Source organism: Psittacula echo (assembly GCF_963264785.1).
Source record: "Psittacula echo genome assembly, chromosome: 3".
NCBI classification, from domain to species: Eukaryota; Metazoa; Chordata; class Aves; order Psittaciformes; family Psittacidae; genus Psittacula; species Psittacula echo.
Window position 1 is genome coordinate 40,749,690 of NC_137736.1, and position 23,656 is coordinate 40,773,345.

General features: G+C 33.7%; 1 protein-coding gene across 1 annotated transcript in view; it reads left to right on the forward strand.

Annotated features, from left to right (window-relative positions):
- Positions 1-23,656, forward strand: part of DMD (dystrophin) — a gene marked incomplete at both ends in the record, with an annotated part of 1,114,107 nt that overhangs the window by 474,719 nt on the left and 615,732 nt on the right. Inside the window, 4 exons of the mRNA XM_080612996.1 lie at positions 839-976; positions 2,932-3,084; positions 4,005-4,187; positions 18,185-18,379. Of these exons, the coding sequence (XP_080469122.1) occupies positions 839-976; positions 2,932-3,084; positions 4,005-4,187; positions 18,185-18,379 (669 nt within the window). The remainder of the gene's footprint in view (positions 1-838; positions 977-2,931; positions 3,085-4,004; positions 4,188-18,184; positions 18,380-23,656) is intronic.

A 23,656-nucleotide genomic window follows, 5' to 3' on the forward strand; every position in this document is an offset into this window, starting at 1 on the left:
ACAGATTCGTCTTTAGAACTCTTTCTAAATGAGTTCTCAGCAAGATCAGATTATTTCTTTACAAGAAATATAAAGAGTCAGTATTCTTTTCCATTTAAGTAATTCTTCAAAGCTAGCTATTTTATATCAATGCTGAAATGAATCTTTAAAGGACTCTTTTCATTTATGCAGGAAAAGTAAAATTTAAGGTAGTATGTATTGCAGTGGTAAATTCTAAGTGAATCAAGTTTGACAGAGCAGTTTCTACTGCTTAGGCGTATTTTGTTCCTTTTCTTTACACAAAACATTTAGTGCACTTCAAGAGAAACACTCCCAGAAGCTGTGGCATCGATATAATTTCTATGTAAAATCTACTTAGTGGTATTGGTTTGCCTGTCAGAAAAGCTGTTTTGCGCTATGGTGATACAAGAAATGGTCAGGAATTACATGCTAGCATATTGGCAATTTCAGTGACTACCGACAGTGATTTAGAGTATTTTAGATATATATATTTTTTAAGCAAAATATATTTTACCTTTTTGCCTTTAATGTTTTCATCCCATTATCCTGGTTGCTGTATAAAATCTAATATCAAATATCTATAGATTTTCAGGTGCTGTTTTACATGTACCCATAAAGTGTCTATATATATTGTAGAAAGCAAGTAAAACATACTTTGGCTTCGGTATAGAACTGCAAGTAGCTGTTAAATGATTACCTTATCATAGAAAGTGTAGCCTTATATATCTGTATCTCCTAGTACTTAAGTAATAATTACATTTAAATGCCCATTATACTGGCTTTTGTTGTTGTTGTTTTGGGTTGGTTTTGTGTTTTGTTTTTTTTTTTTTTACATCAGAGTGAAGAAGATGAAAGCACAGTGAAAGAATTGCTGCAAAGGGGTGACACACTTCAAAAGAGAATCACAGATGAGAGAAAACGGGAGGAAATAAAGATAAAACAACAGCTGTTGCAGACTAAACATAATGCTCTCAAGGTATAGGAGCTACAATTATAAGCACATGCTACTAAACCCATTTTTGTATAAATTTTAGGACATTGTTCTGTTAAGTGAATCTTCATTACTATTTAGAAATGAGTATTTGGCTGTAAACATGTATTTTCTTATATACTTCTCTTGATGCCTTGGAAAAGACTTTTTAAATCTCCATCTTAACAAGTATGTTTTGTCTTCAGTGTTACAACCATATGATTGCCAGTTGGGCAATGATTTCTTTGAAAAGAATTCCTTCTTTAGCACATTATACATATTTTATGTTCCTCCAACACCAGTCTAGACGTTAGTTAGAATCAGTTCTCACAAACTTACATTTTCAGTTAACACTTCTGGCAATGAGTAAGTTATTTTATCCTTTAGTAAAAGATTTACATACTATGTTTTTTAGTGGGAATAGTAGCTCCAGCCTTTCTAGGTAGGTGGTATTGCCAATAGACCTAGGAGCTAAGAGGCTGAAAACCAAAGTCATGTATCAGAATTCTGTGTTACCATACTTCTGCAGGTATATCTGTATGATACTGTTCCTAGAAACATCCCCAGTGAGATCTATTTGGACAAGCTTGTAGTTATAATTGGGAGTGTAATTATCCAGGGGAAAATAAAAGTGAGGGAAGAAAGAATCTTACAGTTAGAAGGTTCACCTTGATCACCTGCCTTGAGCTGTAGGCTTTGGCTACTGTAGAAGAATTTTTCATCTGTTGCAAGCAGAGTTCTCTCTTTTGAAAATTTTTATTCACTTGTTCTCAGCTTGGTGAATGTGGCATGGTTACATTTTATTATTACTTATTTTTAAGCAGCACCTTTCCTTTCCTATGGATTTCATTCTCATTTTTAGTTTTGCAGATCTGATTGAATTCAGTAGAAGAACAGCTTGAATATACCTTTGTTTTGTCCACTTTCAAAAGAAACTTACAATCTGTTAAGTCCGTCTTTGACTGTTCCAAGCTAAATGGAAGTAATTAACATTTTTTATGTAGGAGAAACAAGAAAACTGTTTCTAGAACTATGCTATTAACCAGATCCTTACTGTCTGTTTTTATGGAATACAATGATTGATTTTCCTTTTGGGTGACTCAGTTAGGGCATTCAACCTTTTCAAATAAAATTCAAGAACACCTGAGGGAAATTCATCTGAGTATTTTTATATGGAATGTACCAGTAATTTTTTAATTTACTTCTTAATAAGTAGTTACAGTAATGAAAATATTTTCTGAATTTTGTATGAGCACATACAAAACTAAAGTTAAGCAGTTAAATCAAATGCAAATGGAGTATATTTAATAGTATTTCTATAAAATAAAAGAATGTTTTTTACCTTCCTCTTAAGGTTTTAATATTTTTATGAAACTGAGTCAAAGACACATTTGTTATGTAAATTGTATTTAATTTAGAAAAAGGAAAGCTGTCTTCGCATACATTACGGCATTGAAATTATTTTCTTTTGAATAGTTACATAGTTTGCATGCAGGCTAGAATTTCACAGGAGACTGGAAAACACATGAAGCCCACTTATGGCTAGATACGAAGTGGGCTGTGTTTCCATCTGTCCAGTAAGTATTCTGAGCAGAAGGGTTGTATATAAAATACTGACATTTATGTAAGAGTCTTAACTTCTCTGAATATTGGGGACTGTCTCAGAGGTTTATTCAGCATGTGAACAACCCTGAATTAAGTAACATCCTTTAAAAACATCCTTTAAAATAATAAAAAAATCTGTTAAACAGATGAAAATATGCTGTGTTTGGTTACTTATATGCTGTTAAACTGAAGAAAATATGCTGTCTTGAGATATTTAGATACTTGATTTAAATAGCAACATTTAATTAAAAAAATAGTGGCCTTGTGCACATTTTTTCCCTTCAATGTGCACACATGCCAACTCATATTTTATAAGCCTTTAATTCATATTCTAATAATGTCTGCACTGTGAACAGGACTTGAGATCTCAAAGAAGAAAAAAGGCTTTAGAGATTTCTCATCAATGGTATCAGTACAAGAGGCAGGCTGATGACCTAATGACATGGCTGGATGACATTGAGAAAAAGTTAGCCAGTCTACCAGACCACAAAGATGAGCAGAAGCTAAAGGTAATGTTGTTATGGAATGGCAATGGTAGATCTTTTGAGTGATAGCTTATAAATTTATCAGACAGCAAATGCAACAAATATTCCAATAGACATAGATATTATCAGTTCAGTTCTTCATTTCTATAGTAAAACAAACCCTAATTATTTCTGTTCAAACTGACATTTCTTTGTTGTACTAGATCTTGTATTTGTTTTTTATACAGAATGTTATATAAATAATTTGAAACACTAAATAAAATGTTTTGTCAATAATATGGAAAGTGTATGATATATTAAGAAGCATCAAATGTTTTGTAGTAAAAACTTTTAATTTTTTTTATGTATCTTTGTTCCAGATGAACAAATGACTTTCCGATATATGGATGACCTCTATCTCATGTTAGCACATTCATTTTCATCAGAACATATTCATATGTCACTGTCAAACTCTATAGATTTTTTTATGTACTGTCAAAGGTTTTCCTAGTTTATTTTGCATCGTCTTTCTTTGCTTCATTCTCTGTTGAGTTTCCCACAGAGTAAAATAGGAGTTAAGTAATATATTAAAGAATCAACTTATATATTTCTCACCTGTCCAAACACTATTTGTCCTGAATATGCTGACCCTTATTGAGAAAATAATTTCTCCAATTGCCCATCAAAGTGTATTACCAAGAATCTGAAAATTTAAACTATTGGCTTTTTCTAACCAGTTTTCAGTGTGCACTAGCTTTGATACCTCTACAGCCAATCTCCAAGAAAGTTATTCAATTTCCATTAATATTTTTTTTTAAATGTAAAATAAGACATGAAATAGTTGTAAATTTTACTTGTAACAATAAAATGGAAATGAAGTTTCTGACAAAAGTATTTTGCTAATTTTAAGTTGATTGATTTAGTTAGCTAACTGTCCTGGGCCCTGTATTGGTTTTGCTCACCAGGAGATTGATGGAGAATTGGAGAAGAAGAAGGAAGATCTGAATGCGGTGCACAGGCAGGCTGAACGCTTGTCTAAGGATGGGGCTGCAAAAGCAGTGGAGCCAACCCTGATACAGCTCAGCAAGCGCTGGCAAGATTTTGAGAGCAAATTTGCTCAGTTTCGAAGACTCAACTATGCACAAATTGTGAGTTGTTACTGGCAAACCCATATGTTTGCAACTGCTACTACTAACAGCATCCTACTAACAATGAAAGCTTCAGGGTCAACTCTTCAGATATTTATAAGAGAAACCCTATGGTCTGCAAGTAGGGGCATCTTTATATTCTAATAGTTCTTGACTTTGGTCTTAAAATAACCTTTAAGTAAAATTAGCCAATTACAAAAAACTCAGCAATGAAAATATGTTTATTTCTGTTGCCTCATTATTTTTCCATAACATTTTCCAGTTTAAAAACATCAGCTTGCCATGCATCTATTTTTTTCAGTGAATGTGTAAACCACAAAAATTGTCTTTTCCAAACTACCCATCCCATGCCGATTTTAATTGTTTTTTTTTATTTGTCCACAATATGTTATAATCACTTTAGGAAGAGATTAAAAAAAACAACACTATACATACCTGGCCTCTTCTTCAAATGTTTTAGTTCTCAAAAGAGTTTTTGCAAGAAAGTGTACTTTTAAATTTGCTGGGATGAAACCATAATTTCATGAACTGACTTTGTATCTTCTGATTTTGAGTTCTTTAGTTGTATGTAAAATATAATTATTCTTACTGGTTTATACAGTTACTGCAGTAATTGGATGAATAAAAGGGAAATAAACTGTCACTATTCCAGATTTATGATAAAAATATGTATTGGGTGCTGTCCATTTAAAGGTTACCGGAGATTGCTTTTGCAGTTACAAGGCAGTTTTTCCTTGCTATTCTGCTCGTTGCCTCCTGGGCTTTTGATTTTGTATGAAGAGAGATAATATTTTCTCTCAAGGAAGTTGTTGCATTATGTGCTCTTCTGTAATCTTAAAAGTGCTAGTGGTAAAGGGGTGTTTTAACAAAATATAACTTTATTTATTTATTTTTAAATGCACCTAGATTGCAGAGGGGGCTTATTGGAAAGATAATGGAAATTTAAATACATGAAGTGTTATTTCTAGCTGATATATTGTTGACTGTTAAAAAAAAAAAAAAAAAAAAGAAAAAAAGCTTTCCAAAAATCAACAATAATGTATAACCTTTGGTCAATACAGTTCTCTACTTAATGTACTGATTGTATTGTGTATTTTAAACTTTTCTACTATTAAGTTACATAATGTCTATATAAAAATAATAATTGGAATAGCTATTCAGTTAATGGAAACATGGAAACAATCAGAGAAACATTAACTTTGATTTGTATGTTATTAAGTCTTGTTCCATATTATTACTTTCTTCAGATTACTATGGTTTATATTAAACTTGATGAATGTAATCAGTTGCAAATTGTTTACATTGAAATGGAGCTAGAGCAGACTTCAGTTTGTCTTGTAAATTAGTCTTTTTTTTTTTTTAAATGAATATATTTGTTCCTTTGATAAGCAAGTAAGAAATAAGTATGTGCATGCAATTTATATAAAAACATTCTGCTGTCAATGCGCTTTTTCTGTCACCCACAACCTACCATGGTAGAGGATGAGTACATCCATTACAAAATTCTGCTAGTTAATTAATAAAACAACATATTAGCATATTTTTCTTTTAAATATGTAAGGCAGATACATCAGCACAAGTGCTTTTGAATTGCTCAAAGGAATACAGTCATCAACTTTTTAAAGCTATGTAACAATTACATGGTGGGGTTATTTTGTTAAAATATGCAATTTATATATTTCTATCCTTCTAATGGTTAAATTTTAAAATATCCTCTAACATTTCATGCAGGAAGACTTGTTAGTATGTGGGAAATAAGGTCATTTACGTGTGTATAGAGGACAATTACTGTATCCTTCTAATTTCTCATGAAAAATATCTTGCTCTGTTGACAATGACCTAGGTAATATTCATATGAAATATTTTAGAAATTTTACAGAAGCTACTAAAACTGGTGAGAGGCAGTATATTTTCCTAGCAAAAATCAGAGTGAGAACTGAGAGCTGCCTTACTACTGTTTTGGTTTTGCTGAATCTTGGTAATTTTTTACTTTTTTAGTACTGCCCAGATACCTACCTCACAGGGATGTTGTGAGGATTAATTAATTGTTTGTGCAAGACCTTAAAATACAAAAGAAAAATTAAAATTCAATCTATTCGCCTGAACACATGCATATACCAGCAAAAATATCTTTCACAGAGATTTTCTATGTTAGCCACCAACAGAATAAAACCATATAATAAAAATTAAAAAAGGGATTTATTTTTAAGGCAAAGACATAGAAAACTGCTGCATTTTTATTTGTAATTGATAAATTATTCAACACATTTAACAATTGAAAATTATTATGAATCAATGATGATTTAGTTGTATATTTTGCAATTCATTATGATTCACTGAATAAATATAGCAAGACTACATTGAAGAAGATCTTTAATTATGTGGCTTAATGACAGATTTGCATTTCTTACTTTGCTGGACCTAATATATTTCTGATATCAAAGTATGAATTTAGAATTATCATGCTCCCCTGGATTTTAATTTTCCCGATGTTTCTTGGGAAGACCTGTCAGAAAGATACAGGAACTGTAACCATATAAAAATTGGCTCTCTCTAGCATGGTAGATTCTCATACAATTCTGGTTGTCTCACAAATAATATAGCAGCAAACATGCAGCAAATGGCTGATAAATATATATGGGTTTGTATTTATATAAAGGAGAGTTTTTTGTCACTACCACTTTTGATCATTAGGTATGATGTAATAATATTACATCAAACAATGCATGTTCTGTTTAATGCCAATTTTGAGACATCATTCAATTTGTAATAGTGGTCATGTCTTTATGTGAAAATTGTCAGAGAGTAATTCTACAGGGAAAAAGGTGGGTTTCCTGCATTAATAGATTAAACATGGTACACAAATACATAAACACAACTGCACAGAACCTAAAATGACACTGAGTGGGAAAAAGTTTTTGAAGTTCATGTTGTCTTGGAAGTTTATTCTCCCACCTGTGTTTTTTATTCATATGTATCAAAATAAACAATGGGCAAAAAATTGTAGTTTTTGGTCAGGTAGATTGATGATTCTTGTACTAAGAAAAGTTGAGTGTTCTACTTCATTTCTGCTAAAAAATTCCATTTGAAATCAGTTGGTAGTATTAAAGAATAGAATATTTTACCATCATGTTTTAAAATTATGATTAACCGCTAAATCCCACTGAAATAAATGGAAAATTAAGATACTCTTCGAAACAGAAGCCATTAAAGTTTAATCCTAGAACAGTATACAATTTTTGCACATTAAAATTACATGGTTGTTTTTTAAAAAATTTGTTTCAGTAAAAATTAAAGAGATCAAGGGAAATTTACTTCTAGATTACCTCTGCAGAATCTAAAATCATTAAGCATTGGCAGTCTCACAGTATTTTCAGAAGTTATTAATCCCCTTTGCTATAGCCTAAACCTAAATCTTCCAGTTACTATTTTTCTGCAGCAGTATATGCCACTGTTCCAGGGTGACAAAATAGTTATTTGTTGCAAAGAAAAAGCTAGATTCAGATAGTTTAGTTCAAGATCAAAATCAGTTATTGATATATTGATTACTTTTAATTAGATAACCTTTAGTTAATGCCTGGTTTATGAAAGTTTTTTCCCCATGTTTTCATTTCAGCAGTCTTTGAGCATGTTTATGTCATGGCTCAGTTTAGATTTCATTGAGCTGACTGAAATTACTGTGCTTGTAGAGAGTGCTGAAGGTCTTTATCATAAGAAAACATTTTCTGCACGAACACAGGTGCAGAGCCTACACTATAAATTCCTATTTCATTTGTCCTATTACCATATTTTATCAAACTATCCAGCATTCTTTCTGCCATCACAAATTTTTTTTATTTTTATTTTTCCTGTCTTGGCTGAACTATGCATTCTGTAAATTCTTAGAACAAGAGGAATATTGTTCTTGGAACCTATAACAACTGTCAAAATTATGTACTCATTGATGTATATGCAAGGAAAGAAAATATGCTTACCTAAGTAATTCCAGTAATTTAATTGGTGACACAAGCACAAATTATTTTGAAATTTATGGTCAATTTACTACTGGAATATTTGGACCTGGATTCCGGCCATTCTGGGAAAAACAATAAAATTGAATCATATGATCAAATGATAAACATCAGGAAAGACTGTCTTTTGTGTGCCAATTAGACTATGGATTGAGCAAGAATGAATAAGGAATATAGCTATACAAACCACGTATTTATTTCTGTAAGATAAGTAATTTAGTTCAATAGTTATTTGTAATATAGATAAAATATCAGTACTCTCGGTATTCACCATGAACTAAACATAATCTTTATTTTCCACATAAAAATTATTATTCTGTGTAAGGTTCTGTAAAGTATTCAGAAATTCAAAAGAATACCTGTCACCTAACTGGATGATCACGTCAGGTGAGAGAGCATGATCAACTTCTGGAACTAAGGACTGATCAAGTTTACACCTGAAATTCAAGTGTTCAAGTTCAGTCTTTTAGGGGCATCTTGCAGTCTTCAGTTTATATTTCCCTCTGGAGCTCTATTTAGTTTATTTAATGAAATTTAAACTTTTTTTAACTGTTCAAATATGTTTATATATAAAGGTATTTTCTGAAACTAGAAATAAAACATTAGTTGAAATAAATTTCTCATAGTTAGATAAACACCAGACTTTGTGTCCTAATTATCTGTCTGCATCTAAATAACATGGATACTTCACTGATAATGTACCACCATTGTTTTTGATGATTGCTTTCCAGTTTCCACAAGCAGCAGCATTGACATGAAGTGGCTCTCTTATCATTGCTAAAATAGTTCTTGGGGTAAATAAACAAGTAATGGTTACCAAAAAGAAGGGGCAAACTAATTTTTTATTATTCCTACGATGAGTAAGAGAGAGGAAGAACAAATGAGAGAAAAGGCATTAGAAAGGTAAAATAGGAAAATGCCTACTGAACATAAGAAAATAACCATACAGTGATGGCCTAATATCTATTTCACCCATGTGCATTGGGTCTCTTTAGAGCACAACAGAGGTGATCCTGTCAGAACATTTTAACTTTTCTGGCATTGACAGTGGCAGCTTTTTGAACCAGTAGGTTTACAGAGCACTGGGCTTCTTTTACTATGGTCTGGAAAAGGGGTGAGTATGAAGAAGAATCGTTGGGAAGAGAATTACAGTTGAATGGTTACACCCATTTTCTAGCATCCATCAACCTGGAAATTCCTATTAGAAAATGTATTCAAAAAAATTTAATTGTTTATCAAATACTTTAGTTCTATGTCTAATTTAAGATAAGAAAGGTGTGGGAAGTACACTGAAAATGGATGTTGTCTTTGATACAGTTGAAGAACAGCTAGTTTTATAGGTGCATTTTAAAATGCACTTTATCTGTGTCTAAAATGCATACTGGCTTGTGGTAATTTAAGTGAAGACCATCTATAGCCTTTTTTATCAAAGTGGACCACTTTGCTACAGTATTGTGAGTTCTTCTAAAACGTATTTGTCTTCCCTCATATTTCCTTATTAATTCTGTACAGTATTCACTACCATCACTGCAAAGCTATATAAATTTAGTAGAGTGAAGTTAAAGAATCTTGTCTTGTAGATGACTGAACTTTACAGAAAAAGTTTTTCTCTGCCATTTTTCATTTTCTGTAATAAACTTTAGTGAAGTGATCTAAATTACATTCTATAGTTTAAAACTTAGTATCTTCACCTATTCATATAGGAATGAAAACTCTTGCTGCAACTCAGACTAAGGCTGGTTTAGAATGCTATCTTTAATAATGTAGTCTTAGCCACACCACAGACTCTTCTTACTGTTCTCTGCAGGATTGAGATGGAAATGAGATCAGCAGCCTTTGCTTAAAGAATCATGTGTGACATAGCACATTTTCTTTGGACAAAACTAAACATTATACTAGGATAGTATTGTCTTCCTTATAATTGCCTAGCTATTTGGGAACAAGACAGCTAATTACCATCCTATTTTCTCTGATTTAATATTTAGTAATTTTTTAACATAATTTACATTGTGAGGAATTTGGTTTCAAAATTACATGACTGTAATATGGAATTAAATAATAAGGGAAAAGACCTGCAGCAGAGTGATCAAGAGCTAAGTGGCAGTATCTTTTGATGAGATATTATCTCCTGCCTACAATTCCGGATATCAACATCACTTGTTGGATTTTTTGTTTGCTTTGGTTTTCGGGTGGTTTTTTTTTTTTTTTTTGGTTTTGCGTGACTGCATCTGAGTATACTCAGAAAGGTGCAGAAGGAAGTAAATCTGTAGTACATTGTGAATGCTGAGTATCTATATGTGTATATTTAATTAATTTTCTAAACTGCTGGATTGACAACAATCTCACATTATTTAACACGCACACACACCCCACACACACCCCCCATGTCTTGGAGTAATAAAATCAGCCTATGTGACAGATCCTGTTATTATTCTGTATGATTGCATCTCTATAAATGTAGATTAAAGATGGAAAATAATTAGATAATGCTTTTTAAAATCTCTGGAAGGTGTCAGTGTTTAAGGTTTAGGACCTTGTTCTTTGAAGTTGCTAGCATTCAGCGCTAATGTGATACTTTAATGGCATTTTTGGATTATTTTTTAAATTATCTCATCAAACAGCTATCATAGTTTGCTAAATATCTACAAAGTTAGCATCTCAAATTAACTATTTCAAAATGGGTTAGTCAATCTAGACATCAATAGACTATTCTAACATATCTGTGCTTTATTTAACATTAATTGGTTCCTTGGTGATCAGTCAGTAGAGATATGCATATTATTATTCAAGACAGACTTAAACCTACATGCATAAATGCTAAGATTAGGGCACTTCTGTGGTCCTAATAAATCAGCCATTAAATAAGTTTGCACTGACCAAAGACTGTTCGTAGCAAGACTGCCTTCTGGAAAATCATGTAGAAGCTTGTTCTGCCATTATCCATACTGTTTCTTATCTATAGCTGTCCAAGAAACACAAATTTGGAAATGTATTTGGAGTAAAATATTTCAGTTCTTCTGAGTATTTCCTGCTGTGCAGGCAGATTTGAGTATATAATGTTGGTTTAGCAGAATGAATAGACTGTCACAATTGGACCTGTTGAAAACCGGCCTAGAATGCAGATTTTGCAGTGCCATCTGATTTTTTTTTCATTCGAAAATGTAACGTGAGCACATAAGTTTTTGCTTATTTACTGATTTCTAATACTGAGAATGGCTATGTCTTTTAACTCATTGGTAGTTAAAGGCTTACCTTCCCTGCAAACTGCTAATGACTGTACACAGCCTGAGCGATTGTTTAGTGGTTTTGAGATATAGTCTTTAATGTTTTTAATACTTCTTTTATAATGTTACGAATATCTGTTTAAAGTCATATGACAGAGACAGAGATTTCCTTTCACTTGGCAATTTTGAATTACTGCAATTATTAAGATTGAGATATGCCATATTTATCAGGTGTAATTAACATATATATACAATTTATGTAAAACAAGAGACACTCTCTAAATCCCACTAGTCAGTTATACTCAATCCAATTAGTCAGTTATACCACAATGCAATTATATTTTGGTTTTCTTCAGGACGTAGTGACATTTCAGCTATGGCATGAGATACACAGCTCTGTTTTGTTTTATTTTCTGAAATAGATGGCTTATATCACACACAGTGCAGCATATGTGAGTCTTGTATCCCAGTTTCATCATAGTTGGATTTTTTTTTTCCTTTGGTCAACAACTGGACACCAATGAAGATTTCAGGGTTAAAAGTTAAGAACGGAACTGCTAAAATTTCCAATTATTTGGGGTAGTTAGTCTCTAATTTAGATGAATGCCAGCAGGTCTTCAGCAAGGAGCAGTGGGTAAGTTTTTTAATGAGCTGCAGCTAAGTTCAATATGCAGCAGTGCCTCAGCCTGAGGAGAATACATATCTGGAGGCAATTGTCTTGGCCAGAATAAAACGCAATCACTGTTCAGCTACTGGAAAGGCGATTGCCAAAACTGTTAATTTTGCTAATTTACACTGGAGTGTAATCGACATCTTGGAGGGTTCTAAAGGCATAAGGATTGGCTGCAGCACCAAAATGCTTTATCGTAGTTTTTAAACTGTTTACCTCCTGAGAAAAAACAAAACAACCCCCCCCCCCCCCAAAAACAGCACACCCACAAAGTTAAAACTATATGCAACTGATATAATGACTACTCGGTTTAATGTTAAAATTAATTGAATTGTTATTGCCTTTTTTTTTTTTTTCCCTCCTCATCTATTTGTAAAAGTAACACATTCAATGAAAAAAAACTACTGTGGGTAAAATAAGTAGTCTTCCAAGTCATTGAGACAAGTAACCACAGGTATCACGAGCAACCACAGGTATCTATCCAATCCACCACACAGAGCTCATTAGAGTGTAGCATGACAATCTGAGGTTTTGGGAGATGTCCATAATTTAAGCCTGAAGTTCAGGGAACTAACCTTTTCCTATGGAGAAAACCTTTGCATTTCAATCAAGTTCTGAAGGTCAAAAAAATGACAATGGAATGAAGTTCACACTGGTTAAGGCATGTTGATTGGTAGTTTTCAAAAGCAAAGCCTTCAATTTTTCATTGCTGTTCCTAGCATGTAAAATTTATTGAAATGTTTTCTAATTCATGCTATTATTAGAATAGTTTCATATTAACTAACTTTATTTTGGTTTATGTATAGGTAGGATAGAGGGATTCATTTTATCATAGAATAAAAACTGTTATTCAGAATTTCTCAGCCAATAAGGTATGTTTTAGCAGTGGAGTATTGTGAAGTCCTTAAACATTTCTCAGTCACAGAACAGTGCTGAAAATAATAATGTATTTTTAAAGTTTCAGTTTTTATATAAGTCACTGATGAAGTCAGATACAGGCATTAAAATACATGTTTTAAGTATTGCAACATGCAGGCTTTTGTGGACTGCAGTCGTACATGAGTAGAAAAATCACATGCATGAGAAAGTATTTATACCCTTATTTGATAATATGAATAAAGATATTATTTAAAATATATTTTAATGCTGCCAAGTGTCTTTTAAGGCCTTGTGTTCATGGAATTGTGTAAGCACTTCATATTAATCCTGTAGTGAGGATTTAGGTCTCTCTGTCCTTGAAAGACATGCTTCTTTTCGTAATGATTGGTAAATTTTCTTGTGATTGAATAAGGCTATCCAATATCATAATGAAAATTCAATGTTATTGGTATAATTTTTATTTACTTTCTATATATATAGATGCTTACAGGTAAGACGTGCTAGCAATGATGAAAACACAGAATTTATTTTTCTGAATGTTAGCTGACATCACTCTCAGCTGGCAAGCTTCTTTATGTATAAATTCGTACTTGAAAGTGATTTTATTGATCTTAGTATTTGATCATACTTTTTTTTAATAATTCTTTATTTGATGTATATGATATTTTGATGATAACCATGAGTTAGCAAATATGACATAGGTTACAGTTTGTTCTGGAAAGCAATAGACTGTTCCAATGTTTTTTGGACTCTGAGGCATAACAGCCTTTGTTCAGAAGGTGTCTGCTATCTGCTTTTTTTTCTCTTATGTATGTGTAGCACACCTATGTTTATTACTCAGAGATGACTGACTTTTTACACTCTCATATATTTTACAGCTGCTTGTAAAGAATACTTTCTCAAGCATTATTTCACTTCAGAAAGAGGCACATGTTTGTTTGTTTTTCCTGAACTTCTCATCACAATGCTGCTAGGAGCAGTGTCATGGTGCAGTAGTTAAGATAGGTGTGTTTTGCTGCTTTACTCCTCCTATGTATTCTGTTTGTGTGAAGTTTGCTTGTACTCAAGAGGACAGCACAATACAGTTGCTGTGAGTTTGGAGGCCTATAGTGAGAAGGGACCGAAAACGGAACAGTTGGCAAGACTTAACACAAAAAGGCTGGAGGCTTTCTAGGTGTAAACTGTTCAACAGCAAAAGTGATGTTGGGATTTTTCCCTCTGCAGGAAGAGGAAGATAAATGGATATACTGAGATCAGGGGAAAGTGCTTTAATACCTAGTTTTCCAGTGCTAAAAGGAAATTAACAGCATTTTCCAGAGATAATTAGCTCTGATGCCACCTAGTAGTACTGTTTTGGATGCAGGCAATAATCATCACAGATACTTCTGGGTGGGGGGAGACCAGGGAATGACAATATTTAATTTTGTGAGCAAAACCTGCATTATTCCTGTAGCTCTTTTCTTCTGGGGGTACTTTTGGTTGTTTGGTTTTGTTTCTTTTGTTAGTTGTTTGTTTTTTGCATATTGACCTTCTCTATAAGGGCAGTTCATGGATGTATTTCTTGCCTTTGTGTTGCATGTGGTAGTATGTGGTACCTATCAATAAAATCAGTTTCACACGTGTAGGAAGAATCATGTTTATGGAAAGATTCTATTAATTAATTAAATATATGTAATAATGGGGAATAATATTCAATTTACTGTGAGACATGATAACACTTGGTGAAAAGCAATGCATGAAAAGGTAAGCCTTATCTGAAAGAATGTGATTTTTTGGAGACTAGAAATAATTTGCACATCAGTATACCACTGGCAATCAGGTAAAAGTACAAAATAAATTAATTTCTGTTAAAGTGTTTTTTTAAGAAATAACCATAAAAGAAATGGACTTTTACTCCAGCATTTCCCCATCATTCTTAAGAATTTATTTGTATTATACATTATTTTAAAATGTTACTTGGTTTTGAATATTTTCATTTAACTATCTAATGTATTCTGTCACTTTCTTGGATTCAAGTTATTCAAATCATTCTTAAACAATTATCTAAAATTTTAATTTCCATTTTCTTATTTATTTTTAATCCTTATGTGTCAATCTACTGTGCTTCTGGTGAGCCATTATGGCATTAGCAATGACATATCTTTACTGAATGAATATTATTTTTAATACTAATGCTTCCCAGCTTCTACAATCTCCTTTAAAAAAAAAAAAAATCTAATTACAGTGTTAGTATATGATTCAGTTTCAGCTATGCATTTCTAGTAGATATGCTTCTCAGGAAAATTAGGAAGGACGCTATCTGTCGTACCTTCTACAGTAACGAATTCCAGCAAACATAGGAACAAGCCAAAAATTTTTCCCTTTCTTTGCTGATTAAAATTGTCAGTTCTGAATAAGTCTGCTCTCCATTCCTTTGCGCAAGATGCCAACTTCTGCCTTGGGTTCTCTTATGCTATTGTAAATGGGGGAAAGATAGAAGGAGGGAAACACCTGTGACCTATTGAAAAACCCACTGAAGTCAAAGAAATTTAATCCTTGATTTCTAAAGTTGTATCAAATTTCCAACTCTTTTATTTAAATAGTATTAAGAAACTAATTAACTTGGATTGTTACTATTGGTTTAGAATAAAATGTTTAATAATGCTGCCATATTTATATGATTGTAGTACCTTACAATTTAACTAACAATCTAAACTTTATAACAATATCAATGTTAATGGCTTGCGTGAACTAGAAATCTCCTGACTCATGTTTCTTCTAGAACTATACAAGTGTAATCATCCAGCTGTGAGAAAGTTTTCTTTAAAAGGCAATATGAGTATATAGTTGCATACATCTTATTCATATTGCTGGGAGTTAAAGCTTACACGAATTTTGAGGGATTACTGAAACATATATGTCTCATAAAGTTCAGTCCTGTCTCCAGATTTTAATTAATATTGCCTTGAAGTGTGCTCTTATAAGGGTACTTTGTAGCAGTGATTGAAAGATACCCAATTTTGGCACTACTATAAATAATTAAGCATGATCTCTGTGAAGTACTCACACATCAAACTTCCACTTGAATTTTATTAGTTTCAGGAATTATTTAGAGCAAGACGGCAAAGGTTTTATTCTGTGTGCTCACATATATATCAATGTGTATGTGTGTACATAGTTATTAGCCTAAATTTGGGTTGAAATAAAATAGATTAAACCAATACACCTATAGAAACTACCTATATTTTGTGTGTCACTTCACGTATTCATATGACCTCATTTAAAGTGAATAACCTTGCACACCTAGCATGCTCTTTTCATTATGGTAACTATAACTATTCTGTCTTCTCAGTGATAAAAGAAAAATGCAATTATATTTAAAATGTTCCTCATGTGGGTCTAAAGTTCTTTGCTACACGTAGGAGCATAGCAAAGAACAATTACAAGTGTCACAGTGTAATCTTGAGGAATGAAAATATATTGCTGCATGTGGTTTGTTGAAAATCTCCCATTTTCTAATCAACTGGGACAGCTTTGGGTTCACTGGGGTGAACTGTTATTTTTACAGAGCATGTGGTTCATGAAACATATGGGGCAAATGCAATTTTTTATTAAGCCTTTTATTTTAAATAATAAAAATTATAGCAGTGGTATGGTAATTAGAGAGGCTTCAATGTTAGCAGATGTACTGAGAAAGTCATTTAGTGAAAAAAATGTAAGCAAAGCAATTAGATTTGCATAAAGAAATGCATCAGAATAACACAAGTCTACAGATAACTTTATGAGCTTTATATATATGAGATGCATACCTCTTCTAGAGTGTGTATATGCATATTTTGAGACTCTAAAGAAAACTGAAGAACCAGATGACTCAGCCCAGTAGCTGAAGAGAGAAACATGTCATGAAAGGATGGACAGGGCAAACAAGTTAAAATGAGACATCTTGCTAAAGTAGTATGTGCAAGGTAGTGTTTGTATTTGTTTTCTTTTACACACTGTATCCCTAACTAATGGTACTTTTTCTCTGGGACCATTGATCTATTGTCTTTCACATAAAATGTGAAAAAAACTCCAAAATGTGTGATTATCTGTATTGGGACTGAAACATCTAAGTAATATGATTTTTGAAAGAAAGTTTAACAGCAATTGCTTGTACAAGTTGTTTGAGGTCCTCAATAAGTTTATATTTTTGAGAAGACAGACATCAAGTGCAATGGATTTTAGTCCCACACTAGGAATCCTATGTGATACGACAAAACAAATAAATATAACTTATGAAACCACAAATAATTTATATGTTTTGAATTTTGCCTGTTCTAATGGAAATTCAGGTGATCAGGTATTTGGAGGTTAGTTAAGCAATCATAGTTCTCCCTGCTCCAAAGCACACGTCTGGTATCACTTTTTATCTATGATCCAGAAACACATAAAATCAGAAATGCAGTGAATGTGTGTAAACAGACACTATTTTGTCACCTTGTATGTCAGTAGCTTTTTCAATGCCATAGATCAACTATCTATTTTCTTGGCACGAAAATATTCTGTGATTTCTCTACATTTGGTGCATGCACATGCTTTCAGAATACGGTGTCTATTTCATATTTGTCCAGATTAAGAAAATAAAACAACCAAAAAAACAAACCAAAACCAAACCTTAATTTCCTGAAGAGGTGTGTTGCTGGGATTTCGTTTAGAAATATGAATTCATTAAAGACATTTCAAATCACAAAATTCCAAACTGTACTTTTTAGTTTAAGAGTAAGGTTTTAGTATAGTGTTGAAAGCACTAAGTTGACCTGGTTGTTTTGTGTTGCACATTATTTAAGAAATTGCATCTAGTACACAACCCATTATTCTACTTGACACCTCAAAATGATTTAGCATGTATGAAATTTCTGTAATGAAGGACAGAGTCTAAAAGAGGTGTGATAATTCAAAATAAGAGAGCTAGCACTAAAATCTCAGTAATACTGTAATCTCTGAGTACTCTTGAATCTCCTGTCTTTATTTCTGTGGAGAGTAGAAGATAAGTTTGTATAGTTTCGCATGGGTTAATTTTAGTACCTGCCATTTCAGACTACTGCAGTGTGAGTAATCTATGTCAGAAACGTTCTTGCATTTGTCCTTAGGAATTATTTGTAATTGTTTCTAGGTTGTGAACTGGATATTACATTGTTATAAGTTTATATAGTTTTTAGAAACTAAAGGATGAATTCTGTTGTATATCTATACTAGCAAACAGTTCATGAAGATACAACTTCTGTGGTGACCGAAACCATGACTGTGGAAACCACTTACATGCCTTCTACGTACCTGGAAGAGATCTTTCACCTTCTGCAAGCCTTGTCTGAAGTAGAAGAGCGGCTTAATTCTCCTGTCCTGCAGGCTAAGGATTGTGAGGATCTCTTCAAACAAGAAGAGTGTCTTAAGGTAAGATAATAAGATTTTCTTACTGTGATTGGATTCCATTATTTTTGGGCTTCTGTATATTGGAGGGTTGCACTCATTCGTAGAGACATATGTTTTATCTGTGCTCAGCCCCTCTCTGTGATGTGTGCATGTTTTGATGTTTATACATGAAGGCACATTGGTGCAAAACAGAAGAACACTGAAAAGTTAGTTTATTTTTAACTCTTTCACTTGTATTTGGAAGACATGAGCATTGACACCTGGGTCAGAGCAATCCCAGGCACAGCTACAGGTTGGGCAGAGAAGAGATTCAGAGCAGTCCTGTGGAGAAGGACTTGGGGGTGTTGCTTGATGAGAAACTTGACATGAGCCGGCAGTGTGCACTTGCAGCCCAGAAAGCCAACTGTATCCTGGGCTGCATCAAAAGAAGTGTGACCAGCAGGTCGAAGGAGGTGATCCTACCCCTCTGCTCTGCTCTCATGAGACCTCACTTGGAGTATTGTGTGCAGTTCTGGTGTCCTCAACATCAAAAGGACATAGGACTGTTGGAACAAGTCCAGAGGAGGACCACAAGGATGATCAGGGGGCTGGAGCACCTCCCATATGAAGATAGGCTGAGAAAGTTGTGTCTGTTCAGCCTGGAGAAGAGAAGGCTGTGTGGAGACCTTCTAGCAGCCTTCCACTATCTGAAGGAGGCCTATAAGGATGCTGGGGAGGGCCTCTTCATTAGGGTCTGTAGTGATAGGACAAGGAGTAACGGGTTAAGACTTAACAGGGAAGTTTAGATTGGATATGAGGAAGAAGTTCTTTACTGAGAGGGTGGTGAGGCACTGGAATGGGTTGCCCAATGTGAATGCTTCATCCCTGGCGGGATTCAAGGCCAGGTTGGACAGAGCCTTGGGTGGCATGGTTTAGTGTGAGGTGTCCCTTCCCATGGCAGGGGGGTTGGAAGTAGATGATCTTAAGGTCCTTTCCAACCCTGACTATTCTATGATTCTATTCTATGATTCTATGATTAGGGTATCTTGAAAGTAAATCCTGGGAGAGAAAGGATGGAGAGGGGCAGTAATGTATTTAAAGTAATGAATTTGTGACTCAAGTTTAGGTTTTGTGTTCATAATTTGAAGTAATTTGTAAGTAACCCTATCCACATCCTATATTGACAGCTTTATTTTAGTATTTGATTTAAAAAATATTTTTTTGTTAAAACAGCAACAGAACCAAGTAAAATGTATCTGTTTAATTCTAAACTATTCCAAAAAAATCTTGAATTCTGTTTGGGGCTGTATTCTGTGCAATTCTTTCTGTTTAATTAGCTAAACAGAAAAATATTGTCCAAAAGGTAGCTCATGTAGTTAAGAAAAAGCTAATTCCATATTGTTGATTTGACTTTAAATAGCACTGCCTGGTTTCTTCATCACTTGCAGCAGAAACCTGGTGGAATTTTTCCAAAACAGAATTGACATAAAAAAAGAACAAGATTAAAGTTGTAAGCCTAAATAGAAGAATGAGTTACCAGTTTTTGCAGAATAATGTTTGTGTGAGGAAAGCCTTGTAAAAAATCCTGCTTAAATGCTGTATATAATTACAGCAATTTCAAATTGTCATCCAGCACAGAGACCACATTTCCATATTTCTATAATTAATTTGGGGAAGGAAAAGTTTTAACAACAGTAAGTGTTAGTCTAATGACATGTTTTAAGCCCAGACGATAACTCAGAACCACACAGCTGTTTGCTCAGCCCTCCCTATCCACCTCCTACAGGATGGGAAGGAAAAACCTTCCAAAAAAAAAAAAAAAAATCCACCTTTTTTTGGGAAAAACCCAACAGGTTGAGATAAGAACAGTCCAATAATTAAAGTATAATACAAACCTACTACTACTAATAATAATGATAAGGGAAATAACAAGGGGAAAGAATATAAAACTAAAAAGGGAAAGGGAAAAACTCCCAATAAACACAAGTGATGCACACTACAATTGCTCACCACCTGTGAACCGGTGCCCAGCCTGACCTGAGCAGTGATCTGCCCCTTCTGGGTAACTCCCACCAGTTTATATACTTGGCATGACGTGCTGTGGTATGGAATACCCGTTTGGCTAGTTTGGGTCAGGTGTCCTGTCTTTGCTTCCTCCCAGCTTCTAGTGTCCCTTCTCACTGGCAGAGCACCAGACTGAAAAATGCTTGATCAGAGTAAGCATTACTTAGCAACAACTAAAATATTGGTATGTGATCAGCATTGTTCTCAGACTACAGCTGAAACACAGCGCTGCACCAGCTACTAGGAAGGAGAAAATTAACAGTTATAACTGAACTCAGGACATCTAAAGAGGCTGAAATGTGCCTACAGAGCTAGAAGAAAGAAGTTCAGAGGAAGAATCAGGGCAAGGGCTCTGGCTAGGTGTTCTGAACTGTCCTCTGTAGGAGCCCATTTATCTTTCCACAACAGAGGAAACGTAACAAAACTGCATATTCTGTTATTAGCTTCCAAAGTATCACATCTATTTATAATTCTTATACATGATTAGATCTTATACATTTTAGGCATAATATATATATATATACACGTATACATACGTATACATATATATATACGTATACACACACAAAGACGGTTAGATATTCTCATTAGCTGTTGAAAACTAGGGTGTTTTCAGTTTCCTAGCAAGGCAGTAGAGTATGTGTACTGAAGCATAACAGTGAGGTATTGGAGCAAAGGAAGCATATAACTGATAATAGGACTGTGAAATAACAATAGATCGTTCCTTTTACCACTTCTGATTTAGTACAAGTTGATTATAGTGGTTCTGAGTATTGAAGCACACAGCATGCCAATAGTATTGTCAGTCTTAATTTTAAAAAATCCCTTTTGATAGAATGACTCTTTTGCACAAAAAAATGAAGTCATAGGCCATGTAAATAATGGCTAATGAGCTACCACTTGGTCCTTGTCTATGAAGGTATGTTCATTCCTACGCTGGATGGGAAAACAGTGACCTACCCTAAGCAGTTTACTGGCATTTGCTTCCTTTGCTTCTTAATGCTTTACATTGGGCTATCTTTATCTGATTTATATCTGTAACTAATTTGTTGTTCAGCCACATATATTTGGTGTTATCAGAGTTGACACCAACTTTAATAACATTGATTACTGAGGTTACAAGTAAGTACTGCCATAGTTTTAATTTAACTGAACTATTACATTGTTATGAGATGTGTTTGTGGACTCAGTTCCATCTTCCTCCCAGATAAATCTCTTAGAAGAGGCAAATGGACTGTGCACATTCGTGGGGCTTTGGAATGGTATAGTTTTGATCTGAGCCTGCTTAATGAATATTTATTTCCAAGGAAAAACATTCATCATTGTCATTGTCCTGCAGTAAAAATAGAAAAGTAGTGCCTAAATTGTTCAGCAGCTGGTTGGGAAAGTTTTGAAACTAAATTGTGGTTGATTTTTATCCCTGACAGATTTGCATGAATCAAACTACAGAATTCTCATTAAGAGCTCTGTGTTTTAAACCTGAGTTTGTGATTTATTTTTTTTTCACTTCCATTCAGAAAGAATCTGTTTTAATTAGTCTTGAGAGAAATAAGTTTATTTACAAGACTTTCAATTGTAACTGTTTTGAACATTTTTCTTCAAAGTAATATGCATAGTAAGACTTAAATCCAATAGGATAAATATAAAATGCAAATTAAAAATTGCTTTTATTAAATATCGTAGATGATTCCAGCACTAACTTTTTATATCAAAGAGATGCAAATAGCAAAATATTGCAGAAAAAAATCTGATCATTTCTAACATTTATTGGATTAGAATGGTTTCATGGACACATTTAGTAAATCTGCTGAAACCAGCTCATAGGAGTGTTGTTCTCATCATTTTAAGCTTTAGGGAATGGAAAAATTAGAAAAAGAAAACAAGTCTTGTCTCTTTATCTAATAAAATCAGCAACTGCAATGTTTCTGCTATTCTATTCCAAGCTCTTTTAAGCATTAGGACATAGGGTTAACTCAGTTTTTCTTCATGTCATGGTTTAAGAGCAGCTGATAATCAGAACCACATTTGCTCAACTCCGCTTTCCCTCTCGCCTCTGGGTGGGATGGAGAGGAGAATAGAAAGAAGGTAAACCCAGCAGGTTGAGATAAGAACCTGCAAGAACCTATTTATTAGTTCAAGAACTAAAGTAAACTGCTACCACTAATAATAATAATGCAAAGGGAAATAACAAGGGGGATAGAATATAAAACTATAAAGGGAAAGGGAAAAAAAAAACAATAAACACAAGTGATGCACACTACAATTGCTCACCACTTGTGAACTGATACCCAGCTTGGCCCAAGCAACAATCTGCCCCTTCAGGGTGACTCCCCGCTCAGTTTATATACTGAGCAAGATGTGCTGTGGTATGAAATACCCGTTTGGCTAGTTTGGATTAGGTGTCCTGACTCAGCTTCCTCCCAGCTTCTCGCACTCCTCATCACTGGCAGAACATTAGAGACTGGAAAATCCTTGATCAGAGTAAGCATTACTTAGCAACAACCAAAATGTCGGTGTGTTATCAGCGTTGTTCTCAGACTACAGCTGAAACACAGCACTGCACTAGCTACTAGGAAGGAGAAAAATAACTGTTGCAGCTGAACCCAGGACACTTTCATTAATGTACTTACAGTATTTAACAAACAATTGAAATATTAGAGTTCTATCAAAGATGAAACTCCAGTTGATTGTATGGAAAATCATGGTTCATAGATAGATGGATTAGTAACTTTGGCTTAATGATACACTCTTAAAATGCTATTGATGATGGAGTTCATAATCTTTCAGTTCCTCATTTAGAATTGGTTGAAATTGCAATGGATTTTGTTACTTGATCAAGTGCAGAGATAAAATGCCTTCAGAATTTAGCTAATTATTCTTACTTACAATGGATGTTACAAATGCTAACTGAAAGTTTGACGAATGTGAAGATTTGCGTATATTCAACTTAACTGGTTTTGGAAAATCAAGTTGTATTTCTCGTAATATGACAAAGTTTTCCTGTGTGGTGATTTTTCTCGTGCAAGCTACTTGCCTTGTTTAAGCTCTAGATTGTTTAGTGGAGATATATGTGCTGAAAAAAATACATTTATTAACCAGAATATTAAAACCAACATGTATGTCTAAGGTAGCATGTATGTAAGGTAGCAAAAATGAGTGTGCTAAAGTGAAACAGTTCACTAGGAACTTAAGAAGTCTAATGTTTATAGCCATATGTGAGAAAGTGCTTAGAAGAATTTCATGCTAGAAATTGCT